Source organism: Lethenteron reissneri, chromosome 42 (assembly GCF_015708825.2).
Source record: "Lethenteron reissneri isolate LAM-NWPU_2019-01 chromosome 42, ASM1570882v1, whole genome shotgun sequence".
Taxonomy (NCBI): Eukaryota; Metazoa; Chordata; class Hyperoartia; order Petromyzontiformes; family Petromyzontidae; genus Lethenteron; species Lethenteron reissneri.
In genome coordinates, this window is record NC_083820.1 from 2,241,005 (window position 1) to 2,253,365 (window position 12,361).

The following is a 12,361-nucleotide window of genomic DNA, read 5'->3' on the forward strand; positions in this document are numbered from 1 at the left end:
CTACCACCACCACCACCACGAGCACCACCACCAGCACCACCACCACCAGCATCACCACCAGCAGCACCACCAGCACCACCACCAGCACCACCACCAGCTCCACCACCAGCACCACCACTACCAGCTGCACCACCACCACCAGCAGCACCACCACCAGCACCACCACCAGCACCACCACCACCAGCTCCACCACCAGCACCACCACTACCAGCTGCACCACCACCACCAGCACCACCACCACCACCAGCAGCACCATTACCAGCTGCCACACCACCACCAGCACCACCGCCACCAGCACCACCACCACTACCAGCATCACCACCAGCAGCTGCACCAGCTGCTGCACCAGCACCACCACCAGCACCACCAGCAGCACCACCAGCAACACCTCCAGCACCACCAGCACCACCACCAGCAGCACCACCAGCACCACCACCAGCAGTAGCGCTCTGCGCGAGCCGTCATCTCGAGCTGCGACTTGAGTTGAGCCACTCGATCCACGTCGGCAGATGATTGCCGAGCACAACATCGAACGTCCGGCCAACGCGGGGCAACAACACTCGTGAAAGCGCGACCCTGGCGGAGGGAGGCCAAGTCTCCGGCACCTCCAGCCACCCAGGGAGATGATGTCCTCTTTCACAAGATAAAGGCAACAGCAGAATAAACCTGCGCCGCTCCCATGAATGGACACACGTTTGAGCAGCAGCGGCAGCGGCGGCAGCGGGCGTCGTGCCCACGGCAACGCTCACGCTCAAGTGGCCACTACGGCCGAGTCCACGCTGCTGGGACATGCAGCCGTGGAGGAGGAGCAGGCAGGAGGAGGGGGGGGGACACACACGCTCACAGGAGAGGGCTTAGCGCTGGTACATCGTGAGCAGCGGCGGTAGCAGGAAGAGGCCGGTCCGCCAAACACGACAGCAACACGAGCGAGACAGGGCGACACGCACACGGGACCCAACGCACAGCCCGCTCGGCTCCTGCTGCTGCTGTTCTACTGCTACTACTGTTGACTGCTACTACTGCTGCTGTTGACTGCTACTACTGCTGCCGGGCCAGGTGGAATTCGCTAAGGGACCCAATCTTTGGTTTTCGTTTGCGCAAAAAAGACGCGCAAACGACGATTGAGCGTCAACAAACAACCGCGGGGTGCACGCCGCTGCCGGGTGCGCGAAGACGCGCGTCGTAGTGCGCGGGGTGTCGCCAGGGGTAGGGCGGTTGCCAATCCGCTAGGACCCTGTAGCTTGTTTGTTTTAATTTCTCTTTTAAAAGAGCGAGAATTCGAACAATTGACGTCGAGACGTCGAGAAGGGCAGCGGCGGGTGTGAAACTCGAGATGTCCTCCAGTGCCGGGAAGACTCCGTTCGTGGCGACGCAGTCTCCGCCCGCGAAGAGCATCGTCGTGTACCGCAACGGAGACGCCTTCTTCCCGGGCAGGAGGCTCGTGGTGAACCCGCGCCACGTGGGCAACTTTGACGTCTTCCTGGGCACGGTCACGGACGGGCTGCGCTCCACGTTCGCCGTGCGGAACATCTACACGCCGGCGGGGGGCTCGCGCGTGCCCGACCTGCACAGCCTGCTGCAGCACGGCGGGCGAGAGTTCGTGGCGGCGGGCAGCGAGAGGTTCAAGAAGCTCCAGTGGGTAACGCGAACACACACACCAACACACACACTAACACACCAACACACACTAACACCAACACACACACACCAACACATACACACACCAACACATACACCAACACACACACACACCAACACACACACCATGACACACACTAACACATACACACACCAACATATACACACTAACACACACACACCAACACACACACACACCAACACACACACACACCAACACATACACCAACACACACACACAAACCAACACACATACACGCCAATACACACACCAACACACACACACACCAACACACACACACCAACACCAACACACACCAACACACACACCTCAATACACACACCAACACACACACACCAACACACACACCAATACACACACACACACCAACACACACACACCAACACACACACCAACACGCCAACACACACCAACACACACACACACACACCAACACACACACACCAATACACACACCAACACACACACACCAACACACACACACCAATACACACACACCAACACACACACACACACCAACACACACACACCAACACACACACGCACCAATACACACACACCAACACACACACACACCAACACACACACACCAACACACACACACACACCAACACACACACGCACCAATACACACACACGAACCAATACACACACACCAACACACACACCAACACGCCAACACACACCAACACACACACCAACACACACACCAACACACACACCAACACACACCAACACACACACACACCAACAAACACACCAACACACATACCAACACACACCAACACACACACTAACACACACACACAAAAATACAAAGATCCCCCGTATAGCCTTAACAGACTGCAGGGGCAAGTGCTGTTAGCGAGCACCTATGAAGGCCGGAACGGTAGACGAGGGGGTGGGTTGCCAGCACCACGCCCGACCGCCTTTTTCTCCCCAGTGGCGATGTTTACACACCGCACCAGCTACTCATTTGAGGCTGAGTCGACCTAGGGGAGGCCCAGATAATCGTCACTGGTGTTGACCGTGAGCGGGAATCGAACTCGGGTCGCCGGGTTCGCAACGCAGCCGCTATTTAAAAAGTAAATGAATAGGAAAATAAGAAACAAATGTTACTGGTCAATTAATTAGGGGGTCACGAGGCATCTGGACGACTCTGTAGATCCCCATGAATTGATATTCTTGTGCAATTTGTACTTCATTACTTGATTCATATTTAGGGATTATATATGTAGCGGCTTCTTTACCTCGTATCTGTCTCGCTCTTCTTACATCCCCCACCCCTCCGCACCTTCGATTACCGCAGTTGGCTACGTAGGGTGCAAAATTAAGTTCAACGTACATACATATCTTGGCTTAAAGCCTTCGTGACTTTCGGTAAAGAATGTAAGTAAAGTATGTAAAGACTACATACACATATCGTTGCATTTGTATTGTTTGTTGATGTAACTCGCTTGGGCCCTCTGTGCCACTGCCGGACATCTGTGAAACAGAACTTCGTAGCTTCATCGGATTGCTCCCACACGACAGATACAGATTCTGAGTCTGACATCGCCCAACGGGGTTGTGTATTCCGGAGCTCAGCCCCGGACAGCTCCGGCTGCTCCGATCGTGTCACGCACGTGTTTAGCTAGAGCGCAGGTTGTCGCGAATTGCCCGATGATGCTGGATGTAATTACCAGCGAAACGTCGTACTCAAAAACTGTATCTGTTGTGGATTCACTCTTCAGCACACCGGTGGGCTAAAGTAGTGAACTATTTGTCTTTTGTCAACGTGACACATTTTTTACTATATTCTTGGTTCTTTCGGTAAAGAATGGGAAAAATAATTAAAACATAATAAAATAAACATTTTCTACGTGACTTTATCGAAAGAACCAATAATATGAATCCCTGCAGTCACCAAAGCTTTAAATCGAAATTTTGTACTGTTTGGCCGTGTCGGGTGGTGGAGGGTTACGACACATTTATAAATAACGCCATCAAACCCAAAAACCTTTATTGTGAATAATATTGGTCGCGAAAGCCTCCGTTTTAAACTGTCGCGGTAGTGTGCGCTCTCCAGCCCCTCCGATGTCGTCTTCAGTTGATTTTTGTTGCTGACGTTTCACGCCACGTGCCGGGAACTTCTTCAGTTCTGTTTATTCGACTCCTGAAGAAGCTGCCAGTACGTGCCGGCGAAACGTCGGACGCCGTGTCGAACAACATGGGTCACAGCACGAAACAAAACATCACAGGAGCCGATACGACAATTCGAGAGGGGGCTACTTGTGTTGGGGGAGCGGTGGCGCAGTGAGTTGGGGCGAAACGAGTTCGACATTGGGTCACGGCTAACATCAGTGGCGAGAGATAACTGAACCGGTTCTAGACCCCGCTTCACCAACGTGGACTTGTGAGCGTTGGTTACATTATTAAAATCTGCTGCGTTATTTTTACACTCGGTGCATTACTGGTATATGTTCGTTAATACTACTGTATTATTGTTCATAATACAGGTTTTTTTGGGTTAGATCGCATAAATATATTAGTAAGGTTTGTCACGTCAACAGAACGTGCCAATTCGTCACGAGTACAGCACACCGGTGTGTTGGAGAGCAAAGCCACAACATTTACAATCTGAGTATGACGTTTCGCCAGATATTACAACTAGCTTCAATAGGCGACAGAGAGATTTGTGGAGAAATTCTGTTTCGTTCCTTAAATAGAGGGGTCATCTTTTGAGGAACGCCAGTGAAGACGACAACAACTTAATCTGCTTCATTCGGAGTTTCTCCAATTTTCTGGTTTGAAGAAAAGTATCCTCCCCATAGAGGTTAGTCAGTTTAACACGTAGGAGGCTTTCACGACCAATATCATCCATAATACAGGTTTTTTTTGGGTTAGATCGCGTAAATATATAAATGTGTCGTTAAACCCGCCACCACCCGACACAGCCAACTAGTATGGGTTGTCACGTAAACAGAACGTGCCAATTCGTCACGAGTACAGCACACCGGTGTGTTGGAGCACAATGCCACAACATTTACAATCTGAGTACGACGTTTCGCCAGTAATTACAACTAGCTTCATCAGGGGACAGTATCGGGTGGTGGTGGGTTTAACGACACATATATTTACACGATCTAACCCAAGAAAACCTGTGCTATGGATGATATTGGTTGCGAAAGCCTGCTACGAGTATTATTATTATTGTGGTTATCAATACTATTAATTAAAACATATGTGCGTTGTTGCTCTGGAAACCGGGAGATCGATGCTCGGTCGCCGCGTTGCTAAAAACTCGTCGTGATTTCTCACTCAACAACGGAGTAGGGCTGCGTGAAAGCTGCCATCTTCAATTTTCATTAAAAAACAAATGACAGACACCCTTAGTCAATCGACTGCTGGAAGAAGGCCCCCTCACGCAGTGTCAGGCATTGGGCTTTGACCACACCGCAACCATTTGGTATAAGGGAAGGGCACAGGATCAGTTCCGTCACTCGCTCTGATGTCAGCCGTTACTGCGAGTCAAACTCAATTCGTGGGGTTCATCGCGCAGCGCGCTCAGAACGACGCCACCACTCGACCCCAATGTTGAAACTAATAATCATCTTCATCATCATCAACCATGATCTATTCACTGATGGATGAAGGCCACTAGCAGCCTCTGTCGTATTTCAAGGTCTTGCGATGGAACACTTCATCCAGGATCTGGACTAATCTTGTTGAAATTACACGGTGGAAAAATACCAAACGTTAAAATAGTTCACCCTAGGCGACGCCTGTGCTCAGCTTAAAATTTTTGCAGGTGAATTTCTGCCCACATGTGGAGGGTACAGGGGGACGGCCGCAGGCTCAGCCGCCCTGCTCTGTTATTTTTCATTATCATAATAAAGTCCAAACAAGTTGGAACAATATTTAACACCAGTGGCAATTAATCGATGGGGACGTCGGAGCCATTCACGCAGATCGTGGGGGGGGGGGGGAGGTGTGAGCGGCAGCAGAATACGCGACGGACAAAATCACCCCACTCATACAGTTTAGCGTTTAGACATTGTTTAAAGTTTAACAACGGCTGTCTAGTGCCAAAGTGTTTTTCTGTTTGCCCCCCCCCCCCCCCCATTTTAAACAAGGTTACACTACAGCACTGACCTAACCCCACCGGGAGCCTCATTGATCGTGGCAATGGGGCCCACACCTCATGCCTCTGAGCCAGCACAGCTCCCATTGGTCATGGAAACGAAGCATCAATAGGCCGCGTTTGGTGGCAGGCAGATAAGAGCTACTGGACCAGAGATGCAGTCACTACCGGAGCAGCTGATGCCATACTCTTGTCTCGCTGCCATTAGACTGAGGGGTTGGGGTTTAATAAAAATAATAATCTCGGTGTCTTTATTCTAGTGAGTCTGGGCAGGGGTACAACGACCTTTTCCAAAGGGAGGGTAGGAGGGGGGGCATTCAAGATACGAGTGTGGGCCCACCTCCTTTCTCCCGACTCACTTTTACTGAAATAGCTACGGATGTTTTTAACCCGTGTACAAGAATTTGTAGGCTATAACTATGTGTATTATTTTAATTGCACCTTGTAAAGGCTTTCGAGCAAGTTTCACATTGACAGCATTAATAACACAGATGTAAAGGTACAATACTCACCCTATTCATATTGGCATTGGCCCCACGTCGGGGGCCTCGGTGCCGACGCTGTGTTTCATGATGAAGGAAGAGGGAGAGAAGCGTTTTCCCGACCGATGTCAGCCACGCTGCCTTCCTGCTCGCCGACAGCAGCACGATTAACGCCGCGATGTTCTGACGATGGGTGCAAAGGACGCGTTCTGAGTCTGTGGACATGAGCTTTGTAGCTCATCGGATTCCTCCAATGTATATAAGTCATCTGCTAGTCTGAAAAGTTACAGTGATCTCCTGCTCATCAAATGATGAGCGTTGAACCATCGGTGGTCATTTCCCATTTGTAGCCCCGATCGAGTGGTGGAGATTCCAGATTCCTATGGTGGGAGCGAGTATTCCCAAAGGACAACCACTGTTTACTTTATCTTTGGGACCTTTCTTTGCCAGTATCAAAGTATGAAAAGTAAGAATAGGTTTTACTAATTAAATAGGAAGTGTTAAGATGTTCAAACGCCGAATAGATACCCTTTTTCAAGGAATCAAGCATGCATTAACCACACAGTACTTGTGGCAAAACATGCAAACAATATATGCTCTGATATATAATACATGCATTGTACTTGAAACTGAATGACCTACACCGAAGATAGGCTTCTATATGGCCTTGTCTCACCAGTGTCAGACCAGAGAATGCCAAAAGGCGAACATTACAAAAGCAATGACAATCAGATGATTTATAACTTAGCAGTTATAATTTTATCAACTACAAACAAATGGATGACGGGCCGAGTCAAGCCCCAACCCGAATTGGAACTCGCAACCGGAAGGTTGTGAGCCGCTCGTTCTACAGCCGATCCGCCACTCTGTAGAGACATTAGACAAAAGTGGCTCCACTCTGGCACATACAGGCAGGGTCAGGTCTCCCTCTCTTCTTTTTCTTCGTTCGTGCGGCTGCTGATGTAGATGCTGCAGAGCAACAACTACAATTTCACATTCAGATGTGCAAGCCAAACAACCGTACGTAGGCGACATCGCTGCGATGTCTCCTACGTATTTGTGGATTGGGCATTGCGTTGTTATACGTTGTAAAAGGTCTGTTCTGGATGACCACATTCGCCACACCGCCGGAGAGTTTCTAATTTTCCATTTGCACATCGGGCAATCCCGCATCGACGGCCGTGGTTTGTGCGGCGGATGCGATGTAGGGTGAGGGGAAGGCGCTAACAGCGGCGGTGTGAAGAGGCCTCGGTGCACGGAGCAATTCTTGCTGCTCTCTGGAGGGGCCTTGCGAGTGGGTGGAGAGGGTGGGGTGCCGCGTCATCGATCGCTGCCATCTAGGACTATGTGTTAACTCGGGGCCCCTATGGGAACCTTAAACATTATGGGGGGGGGGGGGGGGGGGGCATTGTGCAACCTTTAAATCGTGGGTCCCGAGTATGGTCCAGCGATTGAATCGCTGTCGATCCGGAGCTGTTGCAATTGACAAATGCACTCATCACCAAAACTGGCTGTGGTTATTAAAATCTATGCTGTGTCAAAGTAATAATTTACGCGGTGAGGATTCAAGGTTCCTGGGTTTGACCGTGCTTGTGTGTTAGTCTGTTTTTGAGCACGCGGAATGAAGGGAATTCGACTCTGTTTGGTTGCTTTAGCAGCCAGATTGCCCATTCATACGTGCATACTTTCATCCACGTTTTGTACACAGCCACTTCAAAGGGCAGATGTCCATGCAAGAAAATCCTTGGGGAACGTGTACCCCGAGTTGCTTATACAGCACAACGTGTTCATACATATTTAGAAACAAGTTGGAATCTTTACCAAGCCGTACTGAGATCTGATGAGATGCCAGGCTGGGATGTGCGTTGTTAATTCTGGCCTATGCGCTCGATTTATTTATGCATGTGAAGTATGGGAATTGACGGCAGGAACTTCTTGACGGGTAACACACTTTTATTAAATCCTTTAGGTATCACAATACAACGTGTGGTCTCTCTTCTTCCTCCGACACACTCCACTAATCTCGTGTAAGCTCTAGGCCTCTGGCTACACCCGATACACTTGACTCGTGTAGACCCTATGCCTCTGGCTACACACAATATACTCGACTCGTGTAAGCCCTATGCCTCTGGCTACACAATACACTCGACTCGTGTAAGCCCTATGCCCTGGCTACACATAGTACATTCGGCTCGTGTAGACCTATGGCTACACCCACTACACTCGCCTCTGGGTTACACAGAGTCCCGGTCCCCTTAGGACAGCGGGGCTAGGTACCGCAGGGCTCTAGGTCTTCATCCCCGTCTTCCTTCTTCGCTGGTTACACACTGCCCTTACGCCTGTGTGCATCCCCTTTTATAGCCCCTGCTCACGAGGGACGGAGCTGATGCGGCGTCGACGTGAGCGTCGTTCCTTAATGACCCAATCACGACGCACTCTCTCTACGATCCGCTTTCCCCAGCGCGTGTTAACATTACTCCACCAATCACACTGCGCTGCCACCTGATCACTCCCTCTCAGCGCGTCACCGCCCACAGCCAATCGGTACCCCGTAACCCACGACCCCGCGCTGACCCCTGATCCTCCACCGTCAGCGCGCGTCACCACCTACACAGCCAATCATCACGCACTGTGCATACGATCCTTAATCCCAGCGCGTATCACCTCTACATCACCCCCTCCCACATAGCTTGCAGCCGGCCCGGCTGTTAACCTACAACACAACATAACGCAACGCAGTAATAAAGAACTCCACATCCCAGTGTGCCCCGTAACACAACAACAACAACATAACACAACCTTAAATATGAAGCAATATACAGCCCGACGAACAACACAATAAAAGCGAACACCGTAAAACGAACGCGCCAAGTGTCACTGTGACCCACGCAGTGCCGAGGCGCTCCGGCTGCCTCGACTCCGCACGTGGTAGGTTACACAAAGTAGCGCGACCTAGCGCGAGTCCGTCTGGCCGGTCCGTCGTATGGAACGGGACGTTGGCGACCGTCCGGTGTCTCCGGCAGCTCTAGACGGCACGGGTCGGGCCTGGAAGGACCGGCCCCGCCGTGAAGATCCGGCCGCCGGTGGTCGGCAGCAGTCAGTTCCGAGACACCTGGGAGCGGATCAGGCGGAGACATGTGAGGAGCAGGCAAGGACAATTCCCCCTCAGGGTCGTCGGTCACGTCACATGCTCGGCCCTCACGACACAAGGGGAGGCCATACGGAGGCGAGAACGGTTTCAGTCGGGAGGGGTGGACGTACCAACGGCGTTTCCCCCATTTTATCTGAACGCACTGGGGGCGTGCCACCCGCACGACCTCCACGGGTCCCCGCCACGGCTTCAACAATTTAGGCGACGTGGCCAAAGGTGCCTGAGGGCAATGCAGCCAGGCCTTGTCACCTGGTTCCCAATTGTGCACGGACACCTTCCGTGCCCGCAACCGCTCGTTCGCAATTTGGCGAGCCCGCGAATTAAGCCGTGCGGCCTCCCTTGCCTCTGTCAGTTTATGAATATTAAATTTAATATGCTCTGCCAATTTAGAATTAGTTCGTGGTGCGGGCAGACCCAGCTGCGTTTCCATGGGCGGGTCGGCTTCCCGACCGTACATTAGAAAAAACGGGGAAAACCCCGTAGCTGCATGGGGGGCCATTCTATACGCGGCAAGGACCCCAGGGACCTGCAGGTCCCAATCAACATGCGACTCACACACCTGCTGGCACAGCATAGAGGTCAATGTCCTGTTAAGCCTCTCCACCATCCCGTCCGTCTGCGGGTGGTACGGGGAGGTACGCACCTTTTTGGTACCCAACAGGTCGCACACCTCCTGCAGTAATTTACTCGAAAAATTTTTCCCTTGGTCAGTCAGCAAGCGTTCGGGAGCCCCCTTGTCCAGGACGTAGCCCTGGACAAAGGCGTCCGTCACAGCCGCCGCCGACTGGTTGGCGAGTGGCCACGCCATAGGCCACCGGGTAAAATATTCGACCCCCACCAACAGGTACTTATTACCCCTAGGCGTGACCGGAAAGGGCCCCAGAATATCGAGTGCAACGAGCTCGTTAGTGCGCGAGACCTGAATAGATTGCAGCGGTGGATTAGCTGCCACGGGCGGTGGTTTCCGTCTGGCGCACTCAACACAACCCTTCAGAATATTCACCACGTCACCCCCCATTCCCGGCCAATAATAGTCACGCTGAAGCAGGGCAAGCGTTTTGTTAACTCCCAAATGCAAGAGGCGTTCGTGTGCGGCCAAGACAACCTTCCCCCTCACAGCAGAAGGCACCACAATCGCATGCCGCCGGGACAAACTGTCCCATCTCATCAACAGGCCCTGCTTAAGCTCGTAGGAGCCAGTTCGGTCGTGGCTACCTTCGGAACCCTCCGTCTTTCGGCGCAATGCCAGCAGGGAGCTGTCCGCCATTTGGAGACGGCCCCACTCAATCAACGACAGTGAGAGCAGCGAGTCCTGACCCCCTGGGGTAGCGGGACCATCCCCAATTGGTGTGCTCGCGGTCGCAACCAACGCCTCCCTACCTTCCGTAACCGGAGGTTTACAGCGCGCCGATCCCGATAAGCACGCACATTTGTGACAAGGCAACAACCGCGACAGGGCATCGGCATTCGTGTGTCGCAACCCTTTACGGTACGTAGTCGTGAACTGATAGTCCTGGAGGACTTCCAACCACCGCGACAATTGGCCCGAGGGCTGGGCAACCCGTAATGAATACTGGAGCGCCGCATGGTCCGTCCGGACCGTGAAATGACGACCATAGAGATATGGCCTGAATTGTTGTACAAAAAAAACAATGGCAAGTAGTTCACGACGGGTGACGCAGTAGCGCTGCTCTGCCGGCGACAACACCCTGCTACCATAGGCGACCACCCGTTCGACCCCTCCAACGACTTGGGACAGCACTCCCCCAATGCCCGTGTTGCTAGCATCCGTGTCTAGCAAGAAGGGACTCTCAAAGTCCGGATAGCACAAGGGTGGGGCCCTTACCAAGGCGTCCCGGAGGGAGCAGAATGCAGCCTCCTCCTCCGGTCCCCACCGGAACTTCACTCCTTTTGCCGTTAAAGCGTGCAAGGGCTTTGCAATGGTGGCGAAGTGCTCAACGAATCGGCGATAATACGAAGCAAAACCGATGAAACTGCGCACGTCTGACACTGACGTGGGCGTCGGCCACGAACTGACACAGTCCGTCTTCGCAGGATCGGTAGAAATCCCCGAAGAGTCGACAATGTGACCCAAGTACCTCACGGATTTACGAAAAAGATGGCATTTGGCCGGTTTAAACTTTAATTTAGCCGATCGCATTCGCAAGAACACCCCTCTCAATCGCTGGAGGTGTTCTTCGAACGTTTTACCGAAAACAATGACATCGTCAAGGTAAATGAGGCACGTCTCCCACTGCAAGCCCGACAAAACCAATTCCATAAGACGCTGAAACGTCGCAGGAGAGGAGTGAAGTCCCATGGGTAACCGGTTAAACTGAAACAGGCCCCCTGGAGTCCGGAATGCAGTCTTAGGCTTAGACTCCTCGTCGAGTGGCAACTGCCAAAATCCGGACAATAAATCAAGAGTCGAAAAGTATCGCGCACCGGACAATGCGTCGAGAGACTCGTCCATCCTGGGGAGCGGATACGCGTCGGCCACCGAGATCTTATTCAGGCGGCGGAAATCGACGCAAAATCGCAGGGACCCGTCCTGCTTTTTAACGAGCACAATAGGTGCTCCCCAAGGACTGGAAGAAGGCGAAATAATGTCGGCTTCCAGCATATCGTTAACTGCCGACTGAACATGTTCCTTCTCAGCAGGACTCAGTCGGAAGGGATTTTGCCTGACCGGTGCCGCATCGCCCGTTTCAATGTGGTGGCGTAGCAGGTCCGTGCATCCGATATCATACTTATGTTTACTGAAGACATCCGAAAATTCAATCAGCAACCCGCGCAACGCACCCAACTGTAGCGCTGACAAATCGTCAGAGTCCGCGCACAGCATATCAATCCAATCTAGGTCCTCCTTTGATGGTACGCTATTCGTGGGGCTCGGATCAGCCTGCGCAACCAGCCTCTCCTCCGCAGGGACCCGTGCCGCGTGA

General features: G+C 52.3%; 1 protein-coding gene across 1 annotated transcript in view; it reads left to right on the forward strand.

The window, feature by feature from the left end:
- The first annotated feature begins 387 nt into the window (after positions 1-387).
- The window catches only part of LOC133353044 (doublecortin domain-containing protein 2-like), a 62,108-nt gene continuing 50,134 nt past the window's right edge, over positions 388-12,361 (forward strand). The window contains 1 exon segment of the mRNA XM_061569134.1: positions 388-1,635. Coding sequence (XP_061425118.1) covers positions 1,334-1,635 — 302 coding nt within the window. The 5' untranslated portion in view covers positions 388-1,333.